This window comes from Danio rerio, chromosome 19 (genome assembly GCF_052040795.2).
Source record: "Danio rerio strain M-AB ecotype USA chromosome 19, GRCz13ab, whole genome shotgun sequence".
Taxonomy (NCBI): domain Eukaryota; kingdom Metazoa; phylum Chordata; class Actinopteri; order Cypriniformes; family Danionidae; genus Danio; species Danio rerio.
In genome coordinates this window covers 30,907,829-30,927,775 of record NC_141039.2, presented here as the reverse complement: position 1 = coordinate 30,927,775, position 19,947 = coordinate 30,907,829, and the positions used below count along the sequence as shown (strand labels likewise).

General features: G+C 36.0%; 1 protein-coding gene across 1 annotated transcript; it reads right to left on the bottom strand.

Moving 5' to 3' along the window:
- Positions 1–418: 418 nt before the first annotated feature.
- Positions 419–18,873, bottom strand: LOC147832583 (uncharacterized). The gene is made up of 5 exons (XM_087295859.1): positions 18,165–18,873; positions 17,871–18,057; positions 6,221–6,417; positions 2,668–2,752; positions 419–678 (listed from the first exon to the last, which is right to left on the bottom strand). The coding sequence occupies exons 2-4, from the start codon at positions 18,053–18,055 to the stop codon at positions 2,724–2,726; spliced, it is 411 nt and encodes a 136-aa protein (XP_087151985.1). The 5' UTR covers positions 18,056–18,057; positions 18,165–18,873; the 3' UTR covers positions 419–678; positions 2,668–2,723.
- Positions 18,874–19,947: the final 1,074 nt, after the last annotated feature.

Below are 19,947 nucleotides of genomic sequence, written 5' to 3'. Positions count from 1 at the left end.
GCACATCATATCTTTACATTCTTTTCTACTAGTTGCGAACAGACACTAAATGTAAAGCTGGTGTGCACAAACTCATAAAAAAGATGTGACGTGGCAAGGTGGGCATCCCTCTGTGAGCAGACATACTGGTGCGGATACATCTGTACCAGTTCTGCTACTCGACTCTCCAGTGTATTTATGTACTGTAGCTTGTGTTGTTATTTTAGATGTTGGTCTCCTTTCCGACCCCCGTGGAATAAGTAACAAATCCCGGGGAAGATATCGCATGTTTAAGAAGGCAGAGATCAAGAACAAGCCCACTGAATGCATAATCACCACAGACCAATGGTAGCTAAAATGTGTTTAAAAGCCAAAATTAATTCTCCTTAAAATGTACTTTGATGAGCTGTTTCAAACTGCTGAAAAGAACTCAAAAATATTGGCTATTCACACAGATTTTATTCAAAATGACGTCATTTCAATTCATTCTTTGATTTTGTTTGAAGTATATCGAGTCTTTAAATAACATCCCACACTTTGGGGAGCAACAAATTACAAAAGTTTCCAGAAAGTTCCCCAACAACATAAATGTTTACATTTAGGCATTCACATACTCTCCAATGACAGAAAAACTGGGTTTCCCATTCAACCTCCAAACATCCCTCACGAATATTGGCACACCAGACCAGCATTCGCTTTCTGAAATGACAATAAAAACAATGCATAAATATGTCATCTCATATCCAGTACCCACTACCACTATTTTTAAAAAGCTACAATAAACAAATCTTCAGAAAATGTTGCAATGCATCAACGGTTTAAATTACAAATATATTGAAATAATGTTATAATCTTATGGCCCCGGTATACTTCAAACTAAGTTTTTTTTTCTTTGTTTGAGGGTAAAAAGAAGTTTGATAAAGCTGAATGATGGTATATTGTTTGCAAACACTCCAACACCCCTACGCTACAGTAGGTGGGGTTTTATATGTGTCTTCTTTGTGTGTACCCCTAAATCCCAACAATTATGTAGTTTCATAAACATCAGGCACATCACATCTTTACATTGTCTTCTATTAGTCACAAACAGACACCAAATGGTAAAGCTGGTGAACAAACTAAAAAAAAAAAAGATGTTGTGAAAAGGTAGGCATCTCGTTCAGTTTGTGACCCCCTTCAGGCCTTTGCAATCTGTTTGCGAGCAATCATACAGGTGCAAATATATCTGTACCAGCTCTGCTTATCGACTCTCCAGTTTAATTATGTAGCTAGTGTTGTTGTTTTGGATGTTGGTCTTTCTGACCCACGTGGAGAGAGAAGCAAATTGGGGGGAGGGTCTTGTTTGTTTAAGAAGGTAGAGATCAAACCCACTGTATGTATAATAGCCACCGACCAATTGGATCTTAAATGTGTTTAAGAGGCAAAACGAAATCTCTTGAAGACTTACTTTACTGAGCTTTTTCAAACTGCCTTAACAAACTCAAAAATATTGGATATTCATACAGATTTTATTCATAATTACGTCATTTCAGTTCGTTCTTTGATTTTGTTTTAAGTGTATCTTGTCTTTAAATAATATCCCACACTTTGAAGAGAAACCAATTATAACATTTTCCAGAAAGTTCCCCAACAACATTAATGTTTACATTTAGGCATTCACATACTTTTCCAATGACAGAAAAACTGGATTTTACTTCAACATTTAAACATCCCTCATGGACTATGGCACACCGGAGCAGCATTCACTTTCTTAAATGACAAGAAGAGCAATGCATAAAGATGTCATCTCATATACTGCACCCACAACGCCAATTTTTAAAAAGCTATAATAAACAAATCTTCAGAATATGCAATGCTGCAATGCATCAACTTTTAAAATTACAAAAATATCAAAATGACTATCTCAGTAGTTATAATCTTAAGGCCCCGGTATACTTCAAATGAAGTTTTTTTTTGTTTTTTTTGATAAAGCTAAATGATGGTATATTGTTTACAAACACTCCAACACCCTCACGCTACAGTAGGTGGGGTTTTAAATGTGCCACGCTGGTCATGTGTACCCCCTAATCATCATCAACAATGGTGCTGTTTCATAAACATCTGGCACATCACATCTTTACATTGTTTTCTATTAGTGGCAAACAGACACCAAATGGTAAAGCTGGCAAGGCGGGCAACTCATTCGGTGTGTGACCCCCTTTGAGTCTTTATAATCTCTCTGCGAGCGATCATACAGGTGCGGATATATCTGTACCAGCTCTGCTACTCGACTCTCCAGTGTAGTCATGTAGCTAGTGTTGTTGTTTTGGATGTTGGTCTCGTTTTTGACCCCCGTGGAATGAGAAACAAATGGGGAGAGGATATTGTATGTTAAGGATGGCAGATCAAGAACAAACCCACTGATTGCATAATCGCCACTGACCAATGGTAGCTTAAATGTGTTTAAAAGCCAAAATGAAAAAAAAAAAAAAATTGGTGAGTTTTTTTCAACTGCTGAAACGAACTCAAAAACATTGGATATTCACACATGTTTTATTTAAAATTACGTGATTTCAGTCCGTTCTTTGATTTTGTTTGAAGTATATCGGGTCTTTAAATGACATACCATACTTTGGGGAGCAACAAATTACAAAAGTTTCCAGAAAGTTCCTCAACAACATAAATGTTTACATTTAGGCATTCACATACTTTTCCATTGACAGAAAAACTGGATTTTCCTTCATCCTCCAAGCATCCCTCTTAGACTATGACACACCGGAGCAGCATTCGCTTTCTGAAATGACAAGAAGAACAATGCTTAAATATGAAATATCCAGTACCCACGACTACAATTTTTAAAAAGCTATAATAAACAAAAGTCCAGAATATGCTATGTTGCAATGCGTCATTCCGACAGCAATTGAACCAGCTATACAGTATCACTTACACATTTTAACATACATTATCAACACAAGCTTTATTTCTCAGTATGTGTTTATACACAGAGTCATTACGGGTGACTTATTGTTGCAGAAAACATTCACGTTGTAAACATTTTGTCCTTCTCTCCACTGAAGGCCCTGCAGCTTCGTTTATTCTGCTCCAGTAGCTTTAGCTTCATGGTAAAATCAAGCAGAAAGGACTGCCTTTGAGTCCTTTCACCAGATCAACACATAAACAACAACACGAATCCTCATAGGTGCTGCTGGTCGATTACAGCATCAGTTTCTCTTTTTTCACCAGTTAGGTAATAATCCCACTCTCTTGTATATCGCAAGACCTGTGTAAACACTCAAAAGTGTGAAAGAAAGCTGACATTTTCAGAGCAAGCAGGTGCTTTTCATCGCTTGTCTTTTCTTGATTTATTGACTTTACAGTGTGTCCCTGTTTGTACATGTTGTTCTTATGGTGTTGGAGGGTTTCCATCAGTCTGCTGTAGTGTTTATTCATGCGCTGCAGGAACACAATAACACAGCGCGCATCCTAGCGTAGGAGAGGACGGTATCTGTTCGGCTAGACTACTGACTAATACCATCGTCTCATTATGTGCTTGTTGTGTAATCTGAAAGACGTGGTGTGAGGTCGTCAGAATGCTCGGTCATCAACAATATCAAAACACAGTGTGCTGAAGTGCATAAAAAAATAAAAGCGTTTTCAAGGGTATTCAAGGGATTTTAAAGTCCTTCTTAAATAAATAGGCATGCATACACAATTGCATCATTTTAAAGAGCGTATTAAGGGAAGTGCATGTTAATTGTATATTTAATTCAATTAGCTGGACTCACCAAACAGGATTAAAGTATATCTTTGTGTGTAATTTTTATAATTACAGTCTCTTTTTTATAATTACTGGGCTCATTTGGAAGATACTGTTATCTAAAACGACTCTTGCTAGGTTCACACTGCATATTTGTGTGTGTTATGATAATCACTGACTGGGCAATTTTTAAATCTTACATTCTGAGACGTTCAACTACATGTTATCTCATGCCCTCTTTGATAATGTGTGTGATGTCATTGGGAAAGAAGAACTAGCAGCTAACTTAAGTCAATATGGCAAGATTCTATGTATAACATTTAAAAGGATTGATAATACATGGATATATTAAAAGACAACTTGAAGTTGTTTTAGTGAAACACAATTCTTGTTTTATTCTGTAAACTAATTTAGAGCATTTTATTGACATAAAATAACACAACTGTCATATTTCCATAAAATATAAAGTACATTCACCGGCCACTTTATTAGGTACACCTGTCCATATGCTTGTTAACACAAATTTTTAATGAGCCGAGCACATGGCAGCAACTCAATGCATTTAAGCAGGTAGACATGCACTGTATCCTAAATGAATTCTTTTGCAGGCCTCATCGGATAGTGTAGTGTGCATTGGATGCACACTTCAGAATCTTGCCTGAAATAGTAGCTAACCTTGGTACTTTTCACATACTGTTTTTGGAATTCTATGAATTCGGACATACTACTTGGCTCAGATGTTTTTAGTTTACTATATAGTATGGAAGTATGTGATTTCAGATGCAGCCTTGGTCAAGACTATCTGCTGCAGTTCAAACCGAGCATCAAAATAGGGAAGAAAGGTGATTTAAGTGACTTTGAACGTGGCATGGTTGTTGTTGCCGACGTGTTTTAGAAACTGCTGACCTACTGTGATTTTTAGGTACACCCATCTTTAGGGTTTACAGAGATTGGTCTAAAAAAGAGAGTGTCAGTTCTGTGAGTGCAAATGCCTTGTTGATGTCAAAGGTCACAGGAGAATGGCTAGACTGGTTTGAGCTGATAGAAAGGAAACAGTAACTTAAATAACCACTTGTTACAACTGAGGTATGCAAAAGAGCATCTCTGAACACACAACACGTCGAACCTTGAAGCAGATGGGCTGCAGCAGCAGAAGATCACACCAGGTGCCACTTTTGTCAGCTAAGAATAGGAAACTGAGGCCACAATTCACACCGGCTCACCATAATTGGACAATAGAAGATTGGAAAAACATTGCCTGGTCTGATGAGTCTCGATTTCTGCAGCAACATCAGGATGATAGGGTCAGAATTTGGCATCAACAACATGAAAGCATGGATCCATCTTGTCTTGTATCAATGGTTCAGGCTGGTGGTGGTGATGTATCGGTGTGGGGCATATATTTTGGTACACTTTGGGCTCATTAGTACCAATTGAGCATAGTGTCAACGCCACAGCCTACCCACCTAGAGTGTTGTTGCTGACCATGTCCATCCCTTTATGACCATAGTATATCTTCTAATAACATGTCATAAAGCGTGGATCGTCTCAGACTGGTTTCTTGAACATGACATAGGTTCACGGTACTCAAATGGCCCCCACAATCTCCAGAATTCAATCCAATAGACCACCTTTGGGATGTGCTGGAATGGGAGATTTGCATCATGGATGTGGAGCCGACAAATCTGAAGTGATGCTGTCATCACAATATGAACCAAAATATCTGAGGAATTTTCCATTATCTTGTTAAATCTATGCCACAAAGGATTGAGGCAGTCCTGAAAGCAAAAGTAGGTCCAACCTGGTGCTAGTAAGGTGTACCTAATAAAGTGGCCGGTAAGTGTATGTTCATTTTGAGACTATTGTTTTAACTACAGTAGAGTTTGAAAATTAATATTTGGTGATATAACCATGATTTTTAATGACAAAAAATGAAAATGTGTTTTTGTTTTACGGCTGTCATCTGAAATTTGGAAGAAACATCATCAGACAGGTATAGAATGAAACAATGAAAATATCCAAGTGTTTGTAGATATGAAAATATATTGTATATTATTTCATCATTTTAATAGAGAAGACCTTCTTATTTGAAGGTATGGGTCTTAAAGATTACTTTAAGGCTGGGTACAGTAAAAATAGATTATGATTATGAATTGTCCAAAATGGCGTACATACGTAGAGCCCTGTTCACTTGCTTTAAGTGTAGAAAAATCTAGAATGTTTTCTTCCAAAACAAATAATCTGAAGAACATATTTTTTAAAAAACTAATCATGTACTCTCTTTAAGTACACTCAAGTGGCTTTTGTATTACAGTTTCTACCTACAATACACTTTTCAAAATTCAAGTTCATCACAATCAAGCCCACTTCCTTTCCCACAAGGGCATCTTCTGTTGAACCGCTTTTGGCGTAGAGCAAACAGGCACAGATGCCACACGGCCCTACAAACTGACACTGTGCTAGGAGAACAGCTGCATCGTTGCGCCCTTGGGATTCAGCACTAACCTTGAAAGGTCTCCCGTACTTTACCAGCATCTCCTCCAGTACGGTAGCTTATTGGTGATCGCCCAAAAAACACTGCATCTGCACTGTGGCTCACATCAAAAACAGCGCAGCGGTAGCAGAGCGGCAGAAACAGCCTGTGGGTTTGGCAAGGCCCGTCTGACCAACTCACTTCAGCCCGTCTTTTATCCCACCGTTTACTGTAAACACACAAACACAAACACAGCAGAGCCTGGCTTCAGTGGGAATGGGTAATGATGCTGGTGTGTGTGTATGTGTGTATGGACTGCTGTCAGCGGTGAGCGGCAGATTGCACAGTACAGCCAAAGGATCCTCATAGGAAACACTGCTCAGATCTCAGGCCCTAATGCCTCGTACTGGATCATAAAGCGTTCGAAGGAATGCCAAACAGCCTCTGCTGAGAGCTATTCTGGAGAAAAACCGAATCGTGTTTATGCGGGCGTGCTGTGTTGAGCTGTATCAACTTATCTATTTATATAAACAACATTTCTGGGAGTCGACTGGGAAGGAGTTTATAGTCAGCTGTAATAGAGAACTGAGTTTTTTTTTTACTTTCATCTGCATCTGCTTTTGATATGTTAGGGAAAATGTGCAGTCAGCAGGTCATTAGAAGCAGATCTAAGTTGCCCCAAAATGGCAATAAAGATTGTGGATTGTGAAGTAGAGGGGTTATCGTTTGTTATCATTTGGAACTGATGACAAACGGAGCCGAGTTTAGAACAATCAATAGTTGTAGGATTAGTTTTGCTTTCCATGACTTACTGGAAACTGGAGATCATCAGATATGCTTTGTTGGATATAAATAGGCTAGTAATCTAAATGTTGTTTGCTAATAATTCCTAAAGTAATTTGTTTTGTTTTGTCAGTGCATTAGTGGAAAAAACAGGTTGAAAAAATGGCAGGTTAACAATTGAATCAACATGTGACATTTTAAACAAGAAAATCAAACGATGGCAATGTTATCAGTAGGGAAAGTGTGGATAGATAAAAAAGCATTCTGATGTTTTGAAATGTAGGCATTAGTAATTAAATAATATTTTTAAAAAAAACTGATTACCGATAACAAGATTTTGGTTTAGTTTTATGGGATATTGTGATTATTACTATTATTATTACTAGAATTAGTAGTAGTAATTTACTTTCTATGACTCATTATGATATGTTGCCAATGTTTTCATTGTTAAATAAATGTAGATTTTTTTATATTAACTAAAATTAAGCTAAACTTTAAAAGTTTATTAAAATGGCAAACATTTCTGAAATCAGAAATAAATAAATAAATATTAACAAAAATAGAATAGTGTAGAATCTTTTTTTCCATTTTCAAGTATTTCCCAAATGATGTTTAACAGAGCAAGGGATTTTTCACAATAGTTCCAATAATATTTTTTTTTCATGTGAAGAAAGTCATATTTGTTTTTATTTTGGCTGAAATAAAAGCATTTTTTTGTTTGTTTTGTTTCAAACCGTTTTAATGTCAATATTACTAGCCCGTTAAGCAATATATATATATATATATATATATATATATATATATATATATATATATATATATATATATATATATATATATATATATATATATATATATATATATATATATATAACCTAGTTAAGCCTCTAATGTCACTTTAATCTTTTTAGAATGTCTTGAAAAATATCTAGTGAAATATTATTTACTGTCATCATGGCAAACATAAAATAACTCAGTTGGTAAAAGTGAGATATTAAAACTATGTTTAGAAATGTGTTGAACAATCTTCTCTCCGTTAAACAGATATTAAGGAGGCTAATAATTCAGGGGCTAATAATTCTGAATTCAACTGTATATATTAGGGGTATATTTTTTGATTGACGTCGACTATTCATGCTGCACAGATCATGTGTTTTGACCTGAACTACATGACAGCCTTTACACACAAAGGTAGGTTCACAGAATGAAACTGCCCTCGGATTATTTAAAGTAATTTTTCAAATGTTTTCTTATGTCATTGTCAAAGATTCACATGAACTTTGAGTGAACTTTAAATCGTAAAACAGATGGTAGTTCCATTCAAATACCCTGGAGCAGATGATAGCCAATCACATTTACTCAAAAGGGGAAAGGTAATGTGATTGGGTTTTGTCCTCTGCGAATTGTAGATGCTGACCATGTTCACTGCATTTGTTTAGCAGTAAAATTAGCCAGCACTAAATTTGCATTATTAACAAAATGAAAGTGTTAACAAATACATTTGTTTTGCACTAAAATTAGTCATTGACAATGTTGCATTGTTTTAAAAAACATGATATGTGCTCTCAAACAGCAAGTGTATATATTTCCAGCAAATAAATCGCAAATTGTGGGATGTTGCAAAACATTTACATCTTGTGTTTTGTTGATGACGTCACCAGGGACTATTTGGCATTGACTTGACTTTGATAACATAAAAGTCAGCTTTCAAAAATCTAAAGTAGCTCAACCCTTAAAAAAAATAAAATAAAATAAATTAAAAAATAAATAAATAATAATAATAAATATACAAATATAAAATATAAATAAAAAAAAAATATATATATATATATATATATATATATATATATATATATAAAAAATATATATATATATATATATATATATATATATATATATATATATATATATATATATATATATATATATATATATATATATATATATGTGTGTGTGTGTGTGTGTGTGTGTGTGTGTGTGTGTGTGTGTGTGTGTGTGTGTGTGTGTGTGTGTGTGTGTAAACCTTACTTGTAAAGGCTAATGTAATATTAGCATCTGTAGAAAATCCTTGAGGTAAGGAAGAGGGCTTATTACACAGAATAAAGGAACTATTTTCTTGGTCAATTATGTTTATATATGAGAAGAAAGCACCAATACATGCTAAAAGATATGAAACCTGCACATCTATGTATTAATGTAATTTAATGGTTATTATGCAAAAATATACCACACAATTGCCCAATCAGAATCAGGTCCTCAGGAGAGCTGTGTAATTATCACGCTTAATGACTACAGTAACCATGCGAACTTGATTTGCAACAGTGTTACAAGTCCTGATTTTTAATAAAAACAGTCCGTGTACATGTGTAATTCAATTTTGATTCATATATTGTGGCGAGTTAGCTTCAGGTGGTTATAAAAGGCAAGAAGCTCTGGGGAAATAACAAGCCCAGTGACCGCAGCAAAACACACAGGCACACACGGCACCCCATGCCAGCTTTAAAAATGGACATAAGCTCGGCTGAATATTACACAGCCATAATGAAGGCATGAAAAGCGCCCTGAAGTGCATTCCACACATTTGCTTACTGTCAGTGTGTAATGAAGACAATAACAAAGCCAGTCAGTGCAATACTCCTGCTTATTTATGCATTCAAAAGACACTAAACTGATAGGAACAGCACGACCAGGCAAAAAAAAAAAAAAAAAACTACAACATGCATTAATATAAACAACGCACTGTGCTTTTAGATATAAATATGCAAATGAGCTGCATACTGGAAATTGTCAGCCTCAAACAATTTAGCAAATGTGTTTTTTGCGCTACATTGCATTGGAAAATGTTTGTCCCTGGTTTGGATGGCAGCATATGATTACATGTGATCTTTAGGGTGGTAATTCGACAGAATGTGGCCTCCGAGATTTCGCAGTTCACATGTCACTGACCCACATATGGATCGGAGCAGACGGCAGTCGCTTAGAAAACATTATCAGTGACACGTTAATGGCAACTGCAATCTATGCAGTTAACACATTGAAAATTGTAATGTATATTCACAGGAATCTACAGAAATAGACTGCAATCGGTTGAGGAATTCATTTTAAAGATACAATTAAGTGCATTAAAGGAATAGTTCACACAAAAATGAAAAATGCGTCACCATTTACTCTTCACATGTTCCAAACCAGCTTGAGTGAAGGAGATATTTTGAAGAAGATTTTTGGAAAAATGTTGGAAACCGGGAGAGTTTAGTGTGACACGTTCCACAGTAACGCGTTACAGTATTCTAATTACATTTTTGAGGAATGCAGTAATTTAACGAATTATATTTTAAATTTGTGTAAATTGATAACAGTTACTATAATCAATGTAATTGCATTACTTAAGTTACAAATAGTTTTTGGAAGAAAAAACAGCTTTTAAATGACGTTTTCTGCTGCAACGTCTGTTAATAAGCATGCGCTTTTAAACTGCTGGAGAATGCGAGCTGAAATGGTTGCTGTCGAAAGTGGTTGCTTCTTTAGGTGAAATACAGACATTACTTTGATTTCATTGAGCGTAAAAACAAAAATTTTGCTGTGAAATGCAGTTTATGTCCAGTCTCTAAAGAACTTTCAACTGCTTTTAAATCGACCAGCAACTTATTCAAGCACTTGAACAGAAAGCATTCTACGACAAAACTCGTCACCAAGGAGGACAACGGCGCCCAGAAACACAGCGGCCCAACTCAGCGGCCTAATTGGGTAAATTTAATTTTTCTGCAGGATATGGAGTGAAGGTTGCTTCTGAGTGTGAAGAGAAGCGTAGCTGATTATGGGGCCGTTCATATATCGCATCTTTTGTGCATTTCCCAGGCACACCAGTTGAAAACGTTAGTCCCGCGACAAGAACTGACCGATTAGCTTCATACTTTGGAATATACACATTTAGGTAGACTAATTACCTCAGACAAACACAAAACACCCAAACACTGCAGTGTTTTTTTCATACTATGACTGTCAATGGTTACAGGTATTCAGTTTTCTTCTTTTGTGTTAAAAAAGACAAAGAGGTTTGGAACAAGTGAATGATGAGAGAAATTTAAGTTTTGGCAGACTCTTTAAGTATTTTGAATATGTCAAGCTGCTGTGATCAACCCATTGTAATGTTTTTCAGTGAATATTAAATTACTGAAAGAGCTGCAGTATTTTGTATTTTTATAGGTATATTTTATATGTTTTAAAAGTAACTTTTCAGTAAAGTAATTAGTAATCTGATTACTTTTTACATGAAGTAATTTGTAATGTAATCAGATTACACTTTCCAGCAGTAATCAGTAATTTGTAATTTATTACTTTTTTAAAGAAACTTATTCAACACTGGAAACCGGTAACCATTGACATCCATAATAGGAAAACAAATATGGATGTCAATGTTTACCTATTTCACAAATTCTTGTATATGTTCATAAACTAAATTCTCAAATTGGTTGTCAGGGGTGAATAACTGAAGACTTGTCATTTTTAGGTCAACTATCCCTTTTACATGTCCATGAGACTGACCGATAGCTTATTAACAATATCCAATCAATCCATTTTGCACAAAAACAAGCCCTGACCTATATTTATTTATTTATTTTCTTCTTTATTTCTATAGTTTCATGCAGTCACAAAAAGAAAAGAATATCATGATAATGTTCACTTTAAAGTGATGATGTAATTTTGTTCTGTGTCAGATTAACAGGCATCCGAGATCAAAACTACTGTCATTTTCTCTAAACATGTATCTCATATCCCTTCATCTCAAAGCATCTCAAATGATGGTGATGATTATTATTATTCTTTCTAAACACTTTGATAGGTCCGGCATAGCCTCATTGGAAAGTCCTGCTTCAAGCCTACATGTTTGTGAAACTGCAAAAACATTCTTCAACACACGCTAGAAACACAGTTTCTAGGTATAACGAATGCTACAAGGCACTATGATGCCAACAACGTTTGTTTCTTTTCACACTAATACTGTGCGTTGACTATGCGTGATACAGCAATGCAACATGCGATAAAAGTTTTTTTTTTTATGTTAAAAAATAGTTTTTGTCCAAACCATCTGCGATGGCGACACTAAGAATGTCTATTTTTGCATTGTCGCAGCCTAACAACAGCATATACCACTATGACAAAAAAAAAAAAAAAAAAAAAACTCAGGTACAAATTATGTGCTTAAATCAGTGTTAAATGCTACCAATGTGAGTTTAAATATAATTTTAAGTGACATTGATTGTCATACTAAAAGCAGCAACAGACTCACCTCGGATCTTTTAAATAATATAACTAGCACAGTTTGAAAATGAAAGTGAGTTAGTGTAAACCTACAGCATCAATATCCTATTAATAATGTTAAGAAGGTTTAATATGTATCAACTAGATTAAAAGGCTTTACTATTTCATTGAAAGTGCAGTGGCTGGTTTTTTAAATGTTTCTGTCATGTCGCTTTTGGAGCAGACAGCCAAATTGCTTATCACTGGAATCTTGCTGCATGTTAGGACATAGTGTAATATTTAAAATTACATTATTAAAGAAAGAAGGTTTATTTTTGTGCAGTTCTTTGAGAAAAAAACAACAACTAAATATCACAAAACAAATGAATGGTGTCTATGATTTTTAATCAAATACTTTTGCCTCACGTGCTTATTTCAATATGGGCCACTTTTAAGGCATGGTCAGTTTGCTTGGTAGCTTACTTTGAAAGGTGTATTGTGGCTTGAATTCAGTGTAGCATATCCAGAGACAAAGCTAATGCAACATCAATGTAAAACTAGCTGGCTGCAATGCACTTTTCACTTTTGAAAACACTATTGGTTGGGTTTAGATCAGTGGCTAACTAGGTCAGTAGTTCCCAAAGTGGTAGTCACAGAAAAATGAGGGGAGGGCGGAGGGGGGCACCTGATGATATAAAAAAATAAGAAATAAATTTAAAAAATCATTTTAACAGACTACTAGAATTACCATATATTATCCATAACCAAATTTTTAATATTTACATTAATAGTTACATGGGCGAAGCAGTGGCACAGTAGGTAGTGCTGTCGCCTCACAGCAAGAACGTCGCTGGTTTGAGCCTTGGCCCAGTTGGCGTTTCTGTGTGCAGTTTGCATGTTCTCCCTGCGTTCGCGTAGGTTTCCTCCGGGTGCTCCGGTTTCCCCCACAGTCCACTACCATGCGGTACAAGTGAATTTGGTAAGCTAAATTGTCCGTAGTGTATGATTGTGTGTGTGAGAAAGAGTGTGTGTGGATGATTCCCAGAGATGGGTTGCGGCTGGAAGAGCATCCGCTGCGTAAAAACATGCTGGATAAGTTGGCGGTTCATTCTGCTGTGGCAACCCCAAATTAATAAACGGACTAAGCCGACAAGAAAATAAATGAATAATAATAGTTACATTTAAAAAAAAAAAAAAAAAAAAAAAAACATTCAAATAACAAAAACCTTCAGCAATTTTTATTTTATTTTTTTGCAACCCCTGGGTTGATTGCGTTAAATTAAACACACAGCACATTGATTTTACGGCACCAGGTTAAACTTTCTGACACATTTTCTGCACTTACGTACATTAGAAACACGTACAGGCCATAACTGAACATGGAGGATGGTCTCCGTGTAGCGTTCTTCGAAATTGTTGAATATATTTGGTCCTCTTTTTAATTTTGGGGGTCTTGTGCTGAAAAGTTTGGGACGTGTACGGTCACAAAAGGAACATTATATGTGTAATAAAACACATACTAAATATCTCATTTCAGACTCACAAAAATGTAGACTGTGTCTTCTAGGTGATTTTGTCATCTGAAATGTAATTCTTAGTCCTTTTGTAAACTATTTTAGGACAAAATTATTAAAGACTAAGCTGACAACTCATCTCAGTAGAAAAAAATATGGGGGATTTTAAGCTTAAACTGAAAATTTTGAAAATATTTAGGCTCTCTACTAACCCTCTCAAAGAAATATAGCTGCTGTGGTCAATTGGTATGAAACTGTAATGTTTTAAGGAAAAAAGGAATAATGTAAATCCACCACTAAGCCTTAATTTGAGTTAGGATTTGAGGCAATAAGTCACGTAAATGTAAAATATCAATGAATTGCCCTAAGATGTTGTTTTACACAAACCTTAGAAAGTGTTTGTCTCTTTTAGATTTTGCTTTTCAAAAGTAACCCACAACACAAAGAATCCTTCTGGAAACCTTTCGGATAACGAGGTGAAGCTATTTACAGCTTGTTTGCCTGTAAATTCTCGGTTCTAGTCTAAGGGCTCAAGTGCATTCAGATGTGTGCGTGTGGATGGTTTGCGGTCTCAGTCATTTGAAATCATTTAAGAATGATGCGAGGCAGTTCAGAACAAAGAAAGCTTCAAAAAATAGCAAGCATCAAAGCTGATGCTCTAATGCACTATATTAGGCAAAAAAAGGATTTTATAACTGCAGTACAGTGATAGAAGAGCTGGCAAATGAAAGCCTTGAGTAGATTGAGGGAACATATGGAGATGAGTGGGGTCTGGCATGAGCTGAGACGCGTGACCCACTTTCTGCTATGAAAAGCAAAGAAAAGCAACAGATTGAATACATGTACTGTAATCCTGATATGACATAATGTACTTGCATTTAATGCTACACTATGGGTTCTTAAGAGTCTATGCAGCAGGCACTTAAGGGTCATTTAAGGAAACTGCTGCTGTGGCGAATTGTCGGTCTGATTAAATGTAGTTTTTTTATTTATTTTACTTCTGGAAGATGGCAAAAGTGGGCAAGCTTTCACCATTTTACAAAGGTCATTGGATTGATGAATCATTGGATCTACAAAATGTATTTAAGGTAAGTGGTTACAAACCATATGGGCTGAATTTAAACAAACAAATTAAAGCGCACCTATGATGAAAATAATCTTTTGTAAACTGTTTTGACAGGACTGTGTGTAGATATTTACATTTACATTTAGTCATTTAGCAGACCCTTTTATCCAAAGTGACTTACAAATGAGGACAAGGAAGCAATAGTGTCCACAGTCATATTGGAGTATTAGATAGACAATAAGTCTCTTTTTGAAATTTCCTGATGTTCCAAAATCCAAATCTCTCCCATTTTGAGGCCCACCACATGATGTATGAGTGCAGTTGCCTCGCCCACCGATTTGATTGACAGTTAACATGCTTCCACACGTAATTATATCCACAAAACAGGACATGCACAAAGCAACTGGAATGAAAAGATCTCTTCAGCTCTGTGATATTTTTATTCTTTTTAAACAGTTTTTTTTTCTTTTCTTTTTATTCTGTATTTAATACTATTTTAATTTCCCTTTCATCTCACAATTTTTTTATATATTTTTTTAATCTTCCTGATACCATTGTGTATAAAATGTGCTATATAAATAAACTTGCCTTGTCTAAGTTTACATTGAAATTAAATGACGAAACAAATATAATACACTTTATTAACCTACCCTTCAATAAGTCTCATTTTACTAATTGCACAGGCCAATCCCATAAACCACAATTGCTGTTTCTAAAGCAATTCACCTAACAGCCACTGGCATCGCTAATAACGGTTTCTGTAATGTAAATAATCCTTAAGATAATAATGCTGGAATTTTAAATAGTGAAAGAGGGTTTTTAAAACAGATATGTAAGGTGTTTTTTACCCTTACTAAATTATCAAAAAAAAGCAAGCTTTCGGTTGAACTTTGTTAATGCTTATTCTTAAGTAAAACCTCTCTACTCCGCTTTTGGTTCCTCAATTTAATTTACATACATTTGCATGTATATTTAATCATTTGGCAGACATGTTTATCCAAAGCGATTTACAAATGAGGACAAGGTAAGTAATCAAAATATCAACAACAGAACAACATTTAAACACCATAAAATTTCAATTAGTCTAAAGCGATAAAAAAGTATAAAGAATTCATAAAGTTTTTGAAAAAAGGTCAAACTGAATTATTTTTGTAAATAACAAATACAATACCGTTAAATTTGAAATAGAGAAGCAATTGCAAGTGTAACAAGTTTAAAACATTTTGATGGGGAAATGTAAAAAGTACACCAAATAGACAAGAAAGTGTTGGTATAAGAAAGTCTGGGAATGTGTTTTTTTGTATGACATATTTTAACCCACACAGGTAAGTATCATTACTAGGTGGATGATATAATAAAAGAAGATATCATTTTAAAAAAAAGCCTAAAGTCAGTTATTAAATATGATACAGTTTATACCATTATGTTTGCTTATATTTTTATATATATATATATATATATATATATATATATATATATATATATATATATATATATATATATATATATATATATATATATATATATACACACACACACACACACACACACACACACACACACACACAATAATTAAAAATATCTATGACACTATAAACGTTTTGGTTAGACTTAGCATTAATCAATATAAATTAATATAAATTAATATAATATAATATAATATAATATAATATAATATAATATAATATAATATAATATAATATAATATAATACAATATAATATAATATAATATAATATAATATAATATAATATAATATAATATAATATAATATAATATATAATAATGTAATATAGACCATTTAGAGGGACGTAAACAATAGCAGTGGTCCCTATGTGTTTCCTGTTTTACATGTTTTCATTTCCATAGCTTCTGAGAACCCATAAAGGTGCACATATTGATAAATAATACTATGATTGCTGTTTTAACATTAAGTTATGATTGAATACTCTTTTTAACAGTTATGAAGTACTTTGACAACAAGCTGGAAATGTTCATGGGCCAGAGACATCACCACATTAAAATGGTTTATAATATAATATAATATAATATAATATAATATAATATAATATAATATAATATAATATAATATAATATAATATAATATAATATAATATAATATAATATAATATAATATAATATAATTTCTATATTAAATATAGTTAATGTTCCGTATAAAACAGAGAAAGGTATTTACACCTGCATGGATAGGATGACTTTATACTTTTTGACCCCCAAGCAAAACAGATGGCCCATCTGGCACAGTTGTATTGGTGGTGTGCTGTGCACCCGACTGTATTTGACACTGAAAGAGCATATACCACAAGATTACAGATCTCACAGCACTGAAATATAATATGACACCTGTAACTTTTACCTGAGAGCCTCTTAACAGTGAAATACCTCCTTGGGTTCTTAAGAACAGCTGTGTGTGAGAGATCTTACATGTGTCTTGCTGTGCAGGTGGATGAGACTGAAACTGTGAAGTAGTACTTTCCCAAGCATAGACTAATAAGTGATTTGCTAGCAGAAGGAATCTGAGTGGACATGTTCAAGATATCAGTCTCCAGCTTATGGCTAGACTGTTTTCCCCTGTGATAAGCACCGAGTTCCTGCTGAGTGTGGGACGATTTGTGCCAAGAAAAATATACAGGCGTTGACGTGTAAAGTGTATATGTAAGTTTTTTTGCCCGGAGCAAATAAATTAAGAGTTACATTACACACATCCACTTACTTGAACTCACTCAAAAACATTCCCATCTTTGTTTGACTTAAAAAAAGACTTCATCATTCCCAACATGCTGTGATTAAACCACCATCTGAGGTGCATCTGAGGGACTTCATTAGCAGTCCTTCAGTTCAAAAGGAACATGCACCGCCAACACAACCTACCGATTGTAAATTTGCAATATTCCCTTGGAGTCTGTGCTTGGGAGGATGGGGGATGTGCTCCTGTTCACAGTCTTGGGTTTAATGTGTGTCGGATTCACCAAAAGCAAGTAAAACCGACGTGCAAACCCGCCCACTCAGACTCAGGGGTTCACATATTTGGTTGTCAAAGACGAAAAAGTGAATGTCTTACCTGTACCCAAAAGTGCAAACGGGGGAGGTTGAGTGGGACACGACTCTACGTTTCGCTCTGCAGCAACGGTGAAGATCAGCGCTGTGAACATGAACGAAATAAAGCGGTGGAGAAAAGAGCGAGAGAGGGAGAGAGAGACAACTCTGTCTCCCCCTCCCCTTACAGCCTCCTCCATTTCTCTCCATCCCTATGGCACAGAGAAAGAAGCACAGCCACAGACAAGCTAATCTTAACTACGGACAGCAAAAACAGAACGAGAAAAACTACAAGCTAATTGCAGCCGTCTAAACCTACCATAGTGCGTGTATATGTTGAAGTCAGTACGTGTGGGTTGCGCTCTGCCTCTCTCGCTCGTTTTCCTCTTCGTCTCTCTGGCTTTGGCTGCGTCCAGACATGACTGGGGCTGATTTAGGTCACCGCGTCTGTCTGGCTGAGCTCAGCTCAGCTGCTGCGTCGCTGCTTCTGTTTGACTCTGCCCTGCCCTCTGGACAAGGACTATGTCTAGGATTGAAAACCACCTTAACCTTGGAGCAGAGTGGTCACTTTGGCTGGTCGCCGTGTGTGGGATTGCAAGTGGGCCCGGCTGACTGGACGACTCGAATGGGACAGGTTTATAACGGGACAGACAGGTGACGCACTGCAATCCTTTATCGCCGACTTCGCAGCTTGGAATCCTGGTCTGGAGATGAAGATGCTGGCATAAGCAGTCCAAAACAAGACAAAAATCACAATCTGGACTTGCTTATCCTAAATTTCAGAGACGGAGCGTAATTCCAAGTTGCTTGACTCAAAGTTTGTCTTCTTTCTTGGCTCTACTCTCTTTGATTGCTCTGCCCCGATGAAAATGATCCTTTAACGGCGGAGAGAAGCACAGCGACTGTATTTCGAAAGGAAGCCTCCCCGAAACAAGCCAGTCGACTGCAGCTGTGAGCTCCTGTGCTTCCACTCTAGTCGTCTGGCTGTGCCGCAGTGCGTCTGGGAGGAAAAAAAAGACTCTACGTCTGTAGCCAGAGCGCTGCCACTCGCCTAAAACCACTGCCGTGACACAGCAATCAGGTGACTTGTGTCAGCAGAATGATGCGTCATCATTTGCTGAGCAGAAGGGATGCTGGGAAGTTTTTGGTGTGGCGTGCCACCTGAAAACCCCGTCTTAGCCGTCTGCTACACACAACTCTGCTGCCGGGTGGAAACAGTGGCAGTATTGATTAATAAACAGGATAAAGGGAGATTGTTTGAGGGAAAAGCAGCCAGTATGCATCTTACTTGCCCTTCAGCCATCTCCATTTTAGATTAGTTTTTCATTTCTGTCTCGCTTTCAAACTTCCTTTTTATACTGTTCACACAAAATTTGCAAAACATACCTTTAGGGATACAACAATGTGCCACTGTGGCAACTTTGTATCTTCTCAAACCTTAAAAGGTACATTTTAGGACCTTAAATTGTAGCAAACTATAGCCTTTAGGTACTTCTATAAGCTTCAATGTTCCACAAGCGGATGCACCCCTAAAGGAACTATAGTTTAGTGCATTTGTGCACTGTTCTTTCTTTCTGCAACTCTTTTCTTTCTTCTTCCCCTATGAAGTGCATCAGTGAAATGAAAAAGGCTTGCAAGTTTCCGGTTGCCAGTATGAAAAGAGCCTCTCATCCTTCAAATGTCACGTTCTCCTCTGAAGGAACAAACACAGACACATAAACAGGCGTGCATGCCCACCCTCTGTACATCTGGCTTTTCACATGTGTGCCACGGTTTTCTCAGTCACTTTATCATTGTACAGGTACACCTTTGCAGTCCTTTGTCTGCACATGGCTTTTGGGCAATTAGCATAAACGTAATATGTCTTTGTCCTCAATTCCATATGGCTGACACAGTTAAGAGAGAGAAGGACCGGAAAGGCAGCCAGTATGTGAGCACACAATGAACTGCTGGAATGATCTGCTTTCCCCATTTCCAAGACTGATGCCCTGCTGTCTGCAATTGTAAAAACAATAATTGTTCTGACTCTAAGAGAAACACTGCTCGCTCTTTCTCCTTTCACTATATACACTCTCTTTTCCTCTAGCATACTGAACTTGTTT